The sequence below is a fragment of the Pempheris klunzingeri genome, chromosome 6 (assembly GCF_042242105.1).
Source record: "Pempheris klunzingeri isolate RE-2024b chromosome 6, fPemKlu1.hap1, whole genome shotgun sequence".
NCBI classification, from domain to species: domain Eukaryota; kingdom Metazoa; phylum Chordata; class Actinopteri; order Acropomatiformes; family Pempheridae; genus Pempheris; species Pempheris klunzingeri.
The window spans coordinates 28,064,154-28,079,392 of record NC_092017.1 but is presented as its reverse complement, the minus strand read 5'-3'; the positions used below and the strand labels follow the sequence as shown (position 1 = coordinate 28,079,392).

Below are 15,239 nucleotides of genomic sequence, written 5' to 3'. Positions count from 1 at the left end.
GTAAAACTGCCCTGAAGCTCCAGTAAAACTACAGCAGAGTATGTGTGTATGATGTAAAGCATTCAAGACCCCAAAACTCATCTGATAACTTCTATATTTCCTTTAAATCGACATTAAAAACAAATTTATATGGATTTCGCTTTTCTGCATTCGTCGTTGTTGTTGTTTCTCTTTTTTGCGGTTTGAGTTTCTTTTGTTATAGACGGGAGGAATCTGTGAAAAAGTTCTCGTTATTCCAGCCAGATTATTTATTTCTTCCTCTTCTAAAACACTGAATAACTCTGGTATTGTGTCGGCCATTTAAAACCAAAAACACTGTCATGCCACTGTTTAGATAATTACTCTCTTATTTTAATCTATTTCCTCAAGTCTTGCGACCTTGGAGTTTAATTAAAACAAACTTTTCCCCCCAAGTACCTGCTGGAAAAGTGAGCGACACCTGAGTTCCTACAGCTGAAGAGTTGAAATATCTCGGATACTCACTGCGACGATATCGAGCGTGTTGTCGCAGACTTTGCGGATCTCTGCGTTGTTATCGTGCATCAGGTCGATGAGGTAAGCCGGGGCCTCTGAGATCATGACTCAAGGAAAAGAAAACATTTGGTCCTCTGTCACTTGCCTGTCTTTAAATGAGTGGAAAAGGGGACAGACGGGGATGTGGTGGTGCTGAGGGAAGGAACGACTGCAGAAGGTTAAAAAAAAAAAGCGTGTGGAGATGTAGATGGGAATAAACCACGATTAGAGATACACACAGAATGAGGCTACGAGCACAGAAACTGCTCGTAACATTCCTGCTGATGTCTCACATCTCCTGAGATCGGAAATGTCTACAAATAAGCACAAGGATACGTGTGTCTTTGATGATGACGTCCCTGGTAGCTTTGTGAAAGACCATCTGGTAGAAAACGTAGACAATCTGACACACAAACTCATCATCCTCTTGTTGGGCTGCGAAGGAAACAGTCGGAGAGGAAGAAGAATTAAAAATGATTCATCCGTTCTGGTGAACAACAAAGTTTTGACGAGCTCTGCCACTGACAGCAACTTAGAGGGTGACTGGCGTTTTTAAATCCTCTCTGTCCACATCCTGGTGTGTGAGTGACTGGTAGGTAGTAAAAGTGTTGGAACTGGTCCAGTAGATCACCTCAGCCAGCAGCCACCAAACGGGCTGCAATGGCTGCAACGTGATCCTTTGGGACAACTGCACCTGATCACAGTAGGTCCACTAAAAGAGCTTGTTTGATCCACTGACAGGCTCAGAGTGTTATTCTAAGTGTGTGACAGCATCATGGAAAGGATCCCTACAGAGAGAGACCTGGAAGATCCTTTTGGTTTAACCACAAACAGTCGTTATATCGCTCTCTGCACACACAAGTAATTAAGTCATTCACAATCAATTCTCCATCACTGTCCTGTATTTCACTATTAATATTTAAGCCGTTTTCTTACCGTTGAGCAGGTCGATGAGAGCAGGAATGATGCCGGACTTGGCCAACAAGGCTGCGCAAGAGTCATCCATGGACACGGTGCCAATCATGATCACCACCTCCAGAATGAGGTCGTCCTCTGCAGAGCCTGACATCAGGGAAAAGTACAACGCTGAGTGGCTATCGGGCAAAGAAACCTCATTGATGCTGTAAAATGTTGGGCCTCTGAGGACAGGAGTGCTGGAAGATCCTTTTGGTTTAACCACAAACAGCCGTTATATCGCTCTCTGCACACACACCAGACTACATTCACTAAAACAAGGATTTTAGAGAACAGGACACAGGAGCTGCTGGTTTATCGCTGCTTTCATTAGTTAGTTTGTGTTATTATGTGTTACACAAATATTGTTTTGGGTTACCTACCAGTTATTTCAAGCCTATAAATACATAAAAAAATAGGCTGCAGGTTTAAAACTACTTAAGTTGTCCCTTTTTACTGAGCAAAACAACAGTTAAGCTGCTGCTGCTGTGAAATCTTTACAGCATGAACACACACCAGACTCCATTCACTAAAACAGGGATTTTAGCTCACAGACCACAGGAGCTACTGATCTGCTGCTGCCTCAATCTGTTAGCTTGTTTGTGTTATACAATAAATATATTGTTGGATCACTTTAACAACAAAATCACACAGAACACGCACTTTTGGTCAACGTACTTTATCATTTTAAACCCAAAATATAAAAAATATAGGGCCTAGGTTTGAAAACACCCAAGTTATCATTTAGTTTCTCCAACTTTTGGGTCATTCTTCTCTATTTACTATCAGACAAAGTCAATTAAATAACCAGAAATGTTGCGCTAGACTTTCAGTTTTGCTTTGATGAAGACAAAAAAGGGAAACGGAGGGTTGGGAGGTCAGTGGTTATGAAAGGTAAAGATAAGGGCCATTCCCTAATGAGGGGGCTCTGTCCTCACATCATCCATGACCAGTGACACCGCACTGATAGCGTGATTTAGGGGGAGCAGAGAGAGGTTAAGGCACGGGAGAGGCCTGGCCGCTGGTTTCAAAGGGATACAGATGAGAGGGCTGCATCAGATGACCGTCACACACACCTGGTTTGAGTCTGTCCTTCAGGTAGGGCACCAGGTTGTACTCCTTGAGGACCAGTGCCCAGTCCAGGTCGGGGATGGTCAGATTGGCCAGCGTGCCCAGACACTCGATGACGAACTCCTCAGCCTCCTCCTCGCTGATCTGCGCCGCCAGGTCACCGACGTGGTCCTACGGGCACACAGAGAAACATTTAGATCGATGAGTTTTTTTTTTTAAACCAGGCCTGAAACGGACAAACCTGATACTGGAAAACATAATTCAACTAGAACCCACAGCTATTTCGGTCGGTTTTCACACTCTTTACCTTCATTCAGAGGCTCGTGGTGTGTCACCACATGATCTACAGGTGTTCACAACACAGTAAACCTCCACGTATGAATGGATAGAGGAGAGCAGTCATCACTCCAGGTCTGAGGCCTGAGCTGACTGAATATTCTGAGCCTCAGTACAAACAAACACTGAAAAAACACTGAAAAAGTAAAACAGAAAAGCGAATTTCTATTGATTTTGTCACAAATTTGTTTTTCTTTTCTAATCAAACGAATGCATTTTGGGATTTCGCTCTCAGGAAAATAGTAAATACATTAAAAAAAGAAAAATAAATTTACAATAACACTAGAAATGACACTAATAATAATGATGATAATAATAATACTTAACGCGTTGTTAAGGTCGAGTTAAGATAAAGTGAAAACGTAGCAGGAAGAAGAGCGACGGACGATAGAAGATCAATAAACAATAAAAGAAGTAAAAGACAATAAAATCCTTAAAAAATTAAATGTAAATAAATAAAAATAAATACATTAGCATACAAAGTTATAAGGAAATGTATGTACAGTCATTTTTTTGCTGATTCCAGCAGCTTGTGTGTCGGAGCCTGACAGTAATCCATTAAAATGATTAACTCTTTACATCAAAACACTCATCAATCAACTGATCCTGCTTCTGCACCACAACAGTGTCTGATGAGAATAGAAAAACAAACAGATTAATAAAACCTGAGCTCAATACATCAAGCTTACTGACCAGGAAGAGGCTCTTCGTCGGTCCGTTGTGCTGAGATAAGTTTCTGATCATCTTCATCACCAGAACGTCCTTCATCTTCACGGCACGCTTCATCAGCATCTTCAGGCCGTTTCCTGGAGCAGCAGGGAGAAAGGAAGGAAGCTCATTTTAGACTTTAACAGCATAAATTTGGATAAAATGTCCCTTTAAATGGAGCGCAGACCTTCACAGATGACCTGGGCGTTACTCTTGTTCGCCGCCAGGTTGATGCAGAGCGAGTTGAGCTCCACGTCCATCTTCTCCTCGCCACAGTCGAACACCATCCTCATCAGCTGTCGATCACAAGTTCCAAAGTCAGTTAAAGGAATGTTTGGTACTTTTAAACCTAGTTCCTCTCTGTGTCCACATCCTGGTGTCTGAGTGACTGGTAGGCAGTAACAGTGTTGGAACTGATCCAGTAGATCACCTCAGCCAGCAGACACCAAACGGGCTGCAATGGCTGCAACGTGATCCTTTGGGACAACTGCACCTGATCACAGTAGGTCCACTAAAAGAGCTTGTTTGATCCACTGACAGGCTCAGAGTGTTATTCTAAGTGTGTGACAGCATCATGGAAAGGATCCCTACAGAGAGAGACCTGGAAGATCCTTTTGGTTTAACCACAAACAGCACACACACCAGACTACATTCACTAAAACAGGGATTTTACCTTGCAGAACACTGGAGTTGCTGCTCTGCTGCTGCCTCTACTAGTTAGTTTGGGTTATTTATTATTGTGCTATTGGTTAGTTCAGATCCAACACAATATTTGTGTAACATACAAGAACACAAACAAACTGACAGCAGTAGAACATCAACTACGCATTCTGTGAGGTTAAAATTACAGTTTTTGTCAATGGAGTCTGGTAGCTTTGAAGAACATGATGTGAGGGCTGTTTTAGGTAAGTACTTTCTGGAAAAACTGAACAGCAGTGACCTAAGAAGACCTTTTAGTACCACCTAATGCTGAACAAGACATTTTCAAAGTAAAAAGTAAAGTGAAGCAAGTAAAAACATGCTGTGAAAGGGTTAAAGATCTCAGATAAAAACACAGTCAGCCCAGTGTCATGGCCTAAAGCCCCCCCTCTTTCTGGTCTATTTTCCTCTAAATGGGACGATAATTTACTGAAAAAGACTTGAAACTACCAACTGAGATCATAAACTCATCAGGAAAACAATTCAAGCAGGAAGTCGGCTCATTTCCTCATTGACTTCCATCCAATCAGACTCCTGTTTGGAGCCAGTGGAGTCGCCCCCTGCTGGACATTAGAGAGAACGCAGCTTTAAGGCTCTTCAGCATGTTTTACTTTTCACACCCGGAGGTTACGTCCACTTTTTTAATGCATTCTGTGGTTAGGAAGAGAAATAGTGTGTTAGAGATAAAAGGAAGGCGACCATTTAACCTCCTTAACACCCCACACCTCACCCTCCTCCCTCCTCCCTCCCTTCGTTCGTCTGTCTGTCCGTCTCTCCTGCACTGATTTAACATTAAACAGGAAAAGCTTTGAGCTGAGGGGGGTGGTGGTGGTGGCGGGGGTGCACTGCTTCACTGTGAGGAGTCAGGAATCAGAGAGAGAAAGAGGGAGAGAAAGGCCGGGCCGGGCCTGGGTTAGGTATCACATACCAGGGGCCCCGGACCCCAAATCAGCCCCGTCTAGACTCTCTGGCACCTGCCTCTGCTTATTTACCACAGACAGCCACCGGAGGCCCAGTCAGGGCCGCAGCGCCACGCTGCAGTCCGTCCAACGCACCCCCACCTCCACCTCCACCTCCACCTCTCTCACTCCTGACATCCCCGCGCTGGAAAGCCCACATCCAGCATACAAGCGGTGACCCCATTAAAAGCCGGAGAAGGGAAAGGGGCAGGTCAGCCACCAGCCTGGGAAAGTGATAAAAGAGAGGGGTCTAAAAGTGCAAAATAGGTGAGAGAGGATAAAAGGTGGGAAACTGGGTGAAGCAGTTTGTTGAGGATGTATTTTTTACAAATGTTACAGATGGAGGGACGTGTAGATGTTATATGGGACATACGCCTCTGAGGAAAATTAACTACTGACATTTTAGAAACAGTGTTAACCTGTGTTGACCAGCCATCAATCAAATTCCCAAAGTTAGTTTAAAAGAAAAAAAACATTTGTAATTAAAATCAATGTTGGCTCTCTGTGTTATAGTGTGAACTAGGTACAGTGTGTAATTCTGCTTTTATTTAAACTTATTTATTTATTTTTCCTAAAAAAGGACTTCAGAATCAGCCCTAAAAAACATGTTTAACAGGTGAATAAATGTGAAATGCTCATTGAATTCCTACAAATACGACCGAGGACATCAGCTTGGTGACGAAAGTAGCTCCAACATTCACGTTAACAAAAAGATGTAATTGTGGAGGGATGGATGGACGACATCAGAGAGACGGAGGTGGAGGAGGGAGAGCGAGTGGGCCCTCGGGGCGGGGTCAGAGGTCACTTCCTGGTCATGCCACTCGCCAGCACCCTTTCTACCACGGGGTGAGGGTGGTGGGTGGGTGGGGGCCTGGGGGTTAGATCGGCTGCTGACGTGACCTTCTGACTCTCGCGGCCACATCTGGCCGGCGTTTACACCCAATCTCAGCAAACAAACACGACGCACACTTAGCTAATCGCTGATGAGAGGAGCCACTGACCGGGTCAGCTCAATCAGGAGGGACGAACCTCCACAGAAGACATGTTAGGAACGAGATAGATGGAGGAAAATCAGCCTGGGGGGGGGAGTTAAAACTAGACTTTCACCATCACAACACGCAGTAAAAGAATCTTTTCAGTGGAAGGAGAAAGAGGCAGAAAAGCCAAGTTGTCCTCTGGTGGGTTTTGGCTCCAGATGTGGCGTGCGTCCCGCCCTCTCCCTCCGTTTCTCATGCATTAATTCGCGGGCGCTGTTAGCTGCCGATGTTAATGTGTCTGTCGTGGTCTGCTGGCGGCGTACATTAGCCAGCCTTACCTGCGGTATGCAGTCTGTGCCGGCAAACATGGACTTGAATCTGTCGTCCATGCTGATGTGGTACAGAATGCACATGCTGAGCTGTCTCTGGCCCTCGTCAGCTGCAACATAAACAGAGGAGGAGGAGGAAAGTCAATGGATGAATGACCGGTTGTGCCGCAACGCTCCGCAGGATGGCAATGACCACATCAGGGAGAGCCGTGTGTTTTTTGAAAATATTAATGGGCTGAATGGCCTTTTTAACAGCGATTCCTGTTTGAGGCCGAACGGCATCCAGTGCAGAATCAGCACCGGTCGGCTGCAGTTTCTCAGTTTGTCGTGTCTCAGAGGCAGAAACCAGAGGAAAAAACAATATTTAAAAGGTGTAAATGTGGACTTGCAGCAGGCTACAGGAGCTTCATGCTGCTTAAAGAGACCGTTATCCCAAAATCACAAAAGATTTATTGTCTCATTTGTCCAGATTTCTGGATTCACCACAAAATTATGGAAATGAATAGAATTCAGTTTAAGCAGGGAGAAGTCTGGTGATATTCAATATTTGTATTGTGTGTTTTAACTAAACTATTCACTCACTGATAAACTGCGGTACGTCAGTGTGTGTTGGTCCAGTGTTTGTCGGCTCAGTCCCAATCAAACACGTCCTGCTGCCAAACACTCACTAGAGCACCAAATGTGGATTCATCCGCCAGTGAAAATAGTCCCCAACAAATATTTTCCGTCTTCAGCAGGAACCGAAGGGCTTTGAGTCACAGACAGGAAGTCGGACAGTACAACACCAGACTTATCTTTCAGAACACGCTCCTTTATTCTGCGGCTGCTCTTGTTTGGAGAACGTGATGTTTGTGAATCATCACATCAGACACCAGAGCACCACATCCCCGCTGAAAATAGTCCCCAACAATATGCACTTCCTCCTGTTTGCTGCAGCAGCTGCTTCAGGGAATTACTGAGCCTTTCCTTAAAAACCAAACTATGAAATCATGTGGAAACACGTACCTTCTCCCTCTAAACACAGACCTCACTGTGAGCCCTTCACATACACACTGAAATCAGTTCCAATGAAAACTGTGGACAGCGAAGTCTGCGGATTATCCGGGACAACGTTTGTGGAAAGACACATTCACGTTGGATGTTTTTTTTTTTTTAAAGCTGCATTAATATATTTGTATATAATATACAAGCTGAAAGCTCCAGAAAAGTTGTGATAAGTGTAATAAGTAAGTGCACCTTTAGATAATACTGAGCAACACAGTTACCGCTCTGGACGGTGAACTGTGGGTTTATCAGAGCTGGTTGGATAAAAACGATAAGAAATGTGCTGCAAAACCAAAACTAGGAGCCAAAAGAGGCTAAAAGCTGCTGCAGAGCTGAAGGAGAATCCAGATTCTGGTGGTTATTATTATTATATCATTAATTAAATCCTATTCTCCTGCGTTGAGGACAACGATATAAGAGACAAATGCATCAAAACCTGGAACTTGTTCTCAAGTTAAATTCACAAATCAGTCATAAGAACTTCTTTATCTTCTTTCTTAAGAACATTATTATTTTTTAAATTTCTCTGTCAACATTATTGCTGCATTATTAGAAACGTTACTTTAAAAACAGTAATGGTTAACAGATGCTATTAACAGCCTGTAACATTACATTGAAGGAATAAAGTATACTTATAAAAGTAATTTCAAATAAAGGAACATATTTAGACTGTAGTTATCTTTGGTTTTAAATGTTCACCATTATATCTGCAGGCTTGTTTTCAGTTGACATTAAATACATGTTTGGATAAATGTAAAGAAAATCCTAACTGGTGATCTAAAATGTGTTTAAATAAATATATTTAGAGGTTTATTAGAGGTGTAGGGTCATCTTAATGTTTGCTTTCAATAATCTCATTTACTCTTAAGAGGATTTGATGTTCATGAATATAAAAAAAACCCTTAACTTTTGTCTTAAGAAGAAGAAAACGGCACTAATAAGAAGTTTTTTGCTCCATAAGAAGGTTTCGTGAATCTGCACGGACAGCTGTGACTGTTTCTGTTTTGTAATTTGGGTGAACTGACCCTTTAATGTATTTGTCCAATAAAAGCGGTCCCTGTCTCTGCAGCTAAGAGAGCTTATCAGGCCTGAGATGGAGATACAGGCAGGATAGATTGAGTGTTAGACTGTCAGGGAGCCCAGGACCTTTATGAGTTTGACCTCTGACCAGAGCTGAGGGTTGAGGGTTGAGGGGGGGGGTGGCGGTCTGGAGGAGGAGGATTAACAGAGTTCAGACCAGAGTTTGACCTGGGAACTTTTCATTAAGAAAAGTGTTAAGGCAGAGGCTCTTCACTGGACCAGAACCAGCGACAGACCTCCTGTGACGCCCACCAGCCTCCGAAGCCCCGAGCAGGTCCAGTTAAAACTGGTCCCGGCCGCGTTGGGTCGGCTGGCCGTACGGCGAGCCACATCGCCGAGGATTAGCTCCAGATGTGCTCGGTGAACCCCTGGAATCACAGGAGGGAGAGAGGGCCGAGGAGAGGCGGCCTCGAGCTTTAATTGGCAAAACAGGAGGAAGCATCAATTTTACTGCCTTTAATAAGTTAAAGCTACGCTGCTGCTACGCCGCTCCGGCCCTTCCAGCGCAGCCAGCGATTGGCCAGAACATGTGCTTCTCATTAGCGCTCCTTTACCTCAACCAGTACCTTAAAATGCACATGAAAACAAGCACACACACACACACACACACACACACACACACACACACACACACACACACACACACACACACACACACACACACACACACACACACACACACACACACACACACACACACACACACACACACACACACACAGAGGCAATAAGCTCCTCCAGACCTGGCGAACTCCCTCACTTTGCTGGTAGAAGCTTGGAGGATCCTTTATGGGCGAACAGAGAGATCCCATTAAATGTTCAAAACACTGGTAGGGTTGGGGCAAGAGAGAGAGAGAGAGAGAGAGGAGGAAAAAAAAAAAGGTGAGGGGGAGCTGTTAAGAATTAACTAGACTGTTCATGGGCAGTTAGTGGGAGAGCTAAACTCCAATTACACCCCAGCCTGATTTAAAACCGCCTAACCTTCGTAAAATTACACCCGCACACATTAAGGGGCGTCTGGGCTGGGGTTTGCGGACAGCACTGCTCCGTTGTTATTGGGGGGTTTTCGGGATAAATAAGCAAGCTGGGTTTGGTCCTCGGAGACATCACAGACCACATGACAGGCTGAAACGCTCTTAAAGAGGTCCCCACCCCCATTCACACCCCCATTCACGTCCACTAATTTGTTTATACAGCATAATGACAGCAAACATGCTGCATCGCAGACGAGAGAAAGCTGAGGAGAGACACGTTACCGGACAGAAGGCCGCGAACAATGACTGAAGAAGCATTTTCACTATTTTTCTGACTATTCTGTTATTCAAAAGTAATCCCTAGGTGAACTAATACTCAAACACAAACTATAAAGTTCAGTTTACGATGATATAAAACAGACAAAACCAACAGATCCTCACATGTGAGGCCAGAATCTGTTTGCTAGCGAGCAAAAGCTGGGAAAATAAGTGATCAGTTATCTGTCCATCCAATCATTTCTTTTTATATACAACTGATACAAACAGTTATTATCACTATTTGTTAATTCCTTGTTTTAGTCTGTAGACTGCAGCCTAAAAAAAAACCTAACAGTAAAGCTAGAACCACTTATTTACAAGATATCCAACATCTTTAGTTTTAATCTTTTTTATTTCAGACTATTGGTGTCCTGTTGTGTTTGTAATCATGGACTGTCACTGCTAAAAGCCATAATAACGAATAGAAACGTGGATTAACTCCTGCATTATGGTGCCTAACTGGAGGTACAGAGTTCATCTGCAGAGGCTTTTCTTCAAAGGGAGACCAAACTTTTCTCTGGATGTCACTTTTTGAGCCACGACGAAGCCCAGAATGAGTCCTGAGCGGACGAGAGGAGGCCTGTTAAGAGGAGCGAGGGGTCGGCAGTGAGTGACGGGATAAAAACAGGTTTCTCTAAAACGTGTGAATCACAGCAGCCGTCAGAGGTCGTCCGTCTGTCCGTCCGTCCGTCGCAGACAAACATATTGTTTGACACTTACACACTGGATGTATCCACACTACAGACGGAGCTCATGGTCCTCGTTTACAGCCCAGAGTGGACGTGTGCGGCTACATGCAGACTTTTATCTCACGGTTGGCATCTGTTTTGTGTCATTTCATCTTGTTTATATATTAACTTTTGGATCTTACTTATGTTTGCCTGTTTTTAAAGTGTCATGTATCACACAGACTCTGCGGATGGTGAAAGTATGATTTCAGTTTAAGGCCGTAAATGGTGACAGGTTACGGAGGTTTGGAGCCACAAGAGTATAAAACATGAGGAAAAGGTTAAAATAAAAACACGCTTACTTCTTAATTTGATACGCAGCGTTTTCAGATTAATACACATATTATATTATTCAGCTTTTGGACATGCACGCAGTACATTCAGAACAGCTTGTGAAACACGCCCTCTCTCCTCCAGCTCTGTGTGTTGGAAACAAACCAACCAGCCAACAACACTCTGCAGGGCTGCAGGTAGAGATGCTGCCCACATTTCTGGTTGGAAGGGGCAAACACACCTGCAGGTGCTGCCATGTGTACTGGTTTTAACGATAACCACGATATTTACAAATGGAATATTGATGTCGTGGTAAAAACACATTCAGAGAGTGTTTCCCTCCAGACAGACTCATCTTTGTTCATCACAAACTAGCTGAGGACATTAAATCACAGTTTATGATCAGTTCTCAGCCTGTGGTCTCACACACAACGACCCCCCATGAAGAGCAGAAGATTTCAAGCAAAAATACTGTTCGACACTGACTGGACTGTCATCATCATCAGATTTTTACTGAGAGCAGAGTTACACGTTTGGATTAAAGAGTCAAGGCTGCTTCTAGCTAACGTCGGTCGAGGGGAAGATGTGCTGGATGAACGACGAAGAATCAGAGACGCTTCGTTTCCACATCTTCACAGAGAGCTGGCTTCATCTCATCGCCCCCAAATCAATCAGCTGACAGGTGTAATACCAGAATTTAACTATTCAAATATTTAAAAATCAGGGCCCATTCCTACCCAACAGGTGCTTTTGTTTCAGCAGACATTGTATTACTCTTGTAATTTATTAAAAGAGAAAACACACAATAAACATGGTTAATTAATATAATATTTTTCCTCTAAAGTTTCCTCCAGATATCACATTAATAGTGTTATTGTTAATTCTTTTGGCCATGACAACCATGCAGTGAAAATCTGATATTGTGACAGCCCTGCACGCACCTACTTGGATATCAGGCATGTAGCCGTACAGCATACGTCACGGGGGGCGGGTTAATCAAGAGTATTCACGGCTGCATGTAGGAATAATTACTTTCTTCAGCCATGTTAACAGCCTAGAAGGAATGTTTTGTGCGTGTAAGCGATGAAACCAGAGCGTGAAGTGAACTTCACTGAAGTGATTCAGTGCCGATGACCCACTTAACAATTAAATGTTTCAGCAGCAGCTGGAAAACAGAAAAGAAACGACGAAGACGCAGCAGACAAAGAGGAATGTTCTCCTCTCTGCTGAGTTCAGGTGTTGGTGGGATGGATCGAGTGGGAGGCGGCCATGATACTTTCATCTTATCGGCAGGGGTCACGACCTCAGGTCAGGTCTGGATGGGGAGAGGAGGCCGTCGGACCCCCTCCGTCCTCTCTCTGCAGAGATAAGGCTGTGTGGAGTGTGTCAGTCGAAAAGAGGACAGTCGGCAGTGAAAGCGGATGATTAATGACGCGCCTCGGCTCACATATAGAGCGAATTACACGTACGCGCAAACACACAAACACAGGCGAACTTAACGGTGTCAAAACTGTGAGCAGGCGTAATATTTCAGCGTTAAGTTATATTATGTGTGCGCCTCGCTTCCTGAATGAGCAACCCCCACCCGCCACTTCCCAAAAAACAGCCCTCCCTAAATCTCCGAAGACCTCTCTCCACCTCTCCAGTCTGCTGCTACAAAAACAACATTTGTGCAGAGGCTCTGGCATGTTATTCTAACAAATATATTATATTAATTATGCGCCGTTACCCGAGCCTCCCCCTGAGAGGCTTCAAAAGGCCTGTCAGAGATGCCTCTGACCGTGTCACACGCCCCACGGATGAGACGCCGCACCAATCGCACGCTCCGGACCTTTCAGGAGGTCACTGCTCTAATGGTCGCCAGAGGTCTGAGTGAAAGCTGCACCTGCACACACGCCTCCGTAATAACAAATCAGAGGCTCCAGCGCTGGATGTGTCTGTGACATGTGTCTGTTTCTGTCGGTGAAATAAGCTGAAATAATGTTTCCCCCTGATGCAGAGGCAAACACAACGAGCCGGTGTAAACAACAAGAAGACACACAAACAGGCAGGAACACCAAAGCAGTCAGATTCATTACCGAGCAGCGAGGAGAGTTTGCCGATGAGTCCCGCCTGGACCATGTGGCTGCGCAAAGCCGTGTCGAAGGAGAGGTTGAGCAGCAGACGAGTGGTGGTGCTCAGGAGCTCCTCGTGCTCGCAGGGAACCAGCCGAGCCAGCTTCTCCACGGCGAAGGCTTCAGCCTGCAGAGAGCGGAGAGAACACGTGGAACCAAATCTTCTGGATTCTGCTCTAGAGGTGAAACTGAATCTGTAATAACGCAAATTATTAGAAATAAGCAGCATGCTGTGTGGCCCAGCACGTTCGTCTAGACAGGAGTTGTATCTTTTGTACAAAACAAAGCAATGTTGTTGTTTATTTACCATTTCTGCCTTTTTGCAGCCTTAAGGGGACACCAGGCGGTGAGAGGTTGTTGCAGGAGTTAGAGCTAAAACATTTGACGTTTGGAGAATCGTTTCAGGTGATGTACGATATTCATGCTGTAAAGATTTCCAGCAGAAGCAGCTTAACTGTTGTTTTGCTTATTAAAAAGGGACAACTCAAGTAGTTTTAAACCTGCAGCCTATTTTTTATGGATTTATAAGCTTGAAATAACTGGTAGGTAACGCAAAACAATATTTGTTGGACACACAATAAAGCAAATGCACTGACTGATGGAGGCAGCAGCAGACCAGCAGCTCCTGTGTCCTGTTCTCTAAAATCCCTGTTTTAGTGAATGTAGTCTGGTGTGTGTGCTGTTTGTGGTTAAACCAAAAGGATCTTCCAGGTCTCTCTCTGTAGGGATCCTTTCCATGATGCTGTCACACACTTAGAATAACACTCTGAGCCTGTCAGTGGATCAAACAAGCTCTTTTAGTGGACCTACTGTGATCAGGTGCAGTTGTCCCAAAGGATCACGTTGCAGCCATTGCAGCCCGTTTGGTGGCTGCTGGCTGAGGCGATCTACTGGTGATCTACTGGACCAGTATTACTTTTTCTGTGTGCAGTGTATGAAGATTAAAGTAGCTAATAGCACTGAAATGACCTCCAGCTTCTACATAATGAATACTTTTACCTCTGGTACTTTAGGTACATTTTATACTTCTATTTTTCAACTTAAGATAAAATATAAACACATGACTTTTACTTAAATTTGTAGTTTTACATAATGACACTGGATTTTCCCTTAAGTGAAGGATCAAAATATCTTATTTCCATTTTAAACTTAAATAAACAAAGATAATGTAAAGTAATGGCATAATTATATTATAATCATTTTTATTTTATTTTCCACTGGCCTACAAAAGATGAGCATTAAATTTGCATTAAATTACATAATTAAAATTAAATTACATAGTCCTACCACCTTGTAACACCCCTGTATTTAAATAAAAAGTCATGATTATATGAAAGAAGTATGAATTATAACACTGTTTTCTTAAGCCTGGTGTTGCAGAAGGTTCACACGACCTGCAGGCAGGTGGAGGTGTTGAGCTGATGACTACAAGCACGACCCCGACACACACAGTCATCACTGGTGTGTGTGTGTGTGTGTGTGTAAAGAGTGTGTGTCGCTGTGACCGTCGGTGTGACGCAGCAGCGTTACAGTCGGTCCGGTGCCGCCTGTGTTAACATGCTCCGCTTCCCTCTCCTGCGGTCTCCCCACAGCCAGACACCACGGTGGTGACGCAACCTGTTCCCAGTTAAAAACGCACTGGCTGCTACTGTGTGCAAAACCAGCTCCAGTCGCACCATCACAGACCAGACCTCGAGCCGCCTAATCAACTGCAGCCTGTGTCAATTACTGCTGACGTTCCCCCTCCATTAGTGACAGCAGCACAAATAATAAAAAAAAACAAAACGTATCAGACTGTGGTGAAGTCTTATCTGATTAGGAAAAAGTCACAACATATTTGCTGAGTAAATAAAACCTGATGGCAGTCAGCACAGCAGCATTAAGTGTTCTTTTTTTATGAATTACACGTCCTTAAATGGAAACCCTCTCCTCTGGCTAAACGGATACACACAACTACTAAGCCAAAAGTGTTGAAACCACCATTTTCCTGCTGCACACACACACACACACACACACACACACACACACACACACACACACACACACACACACACACACACCCCCCTCCCTGACGAGCTCTTCAATCTGAATCAAAGATACACCGAAGGGGAAACAAGGAGATAAAACCAGTTCCTGACGGGGGTCTGGCTTTGATAAAGACC

General features: G+C 44.1%; 1 protein-coding gene across 1 annotated transcript in view; it reads right to left on the bottom strand.

The window, feature by feature from the left end:
- The window catches only part of kifap3a (kinesin-associated protein 3a), a 39,604-nt gene that overhangs the window by 13,338 nt on the left and 11,027 nt on the right, over nt 1-15,239 (bottom strand). The window contains exons 10-17 of the mRNA XM_070831617.1: nt 13,042-13,204; nt 6,556-6,656; nt 3,770-3,878; nt 3,568-3,680; nt 2,544-2,709; nt 1,450-1,575; nt 850-948; nt 484-569 (exon numbers count right to left, since the gene is read on the bottom strand). Coding sequence (XP_070687718.1) covers nt 484-569; nt 850-948; nt 1,450-1,575; nt 2,544-2,709; nt 3,568-3,680; nt 3,770-3,878; nt 6,556-6,656; nt 13,042-13,204 — 963 coding nt within the window. The remainder of the gene's footprint in view (nt 1-483; nt 570-849; nt 949-1,449; nt 1,576-2,543; nt 2,710-3,567; nt 3,681-3,769; nt 3,879-6,555; nt 6,657-13,041; nt 13,205-15,239) is intronic.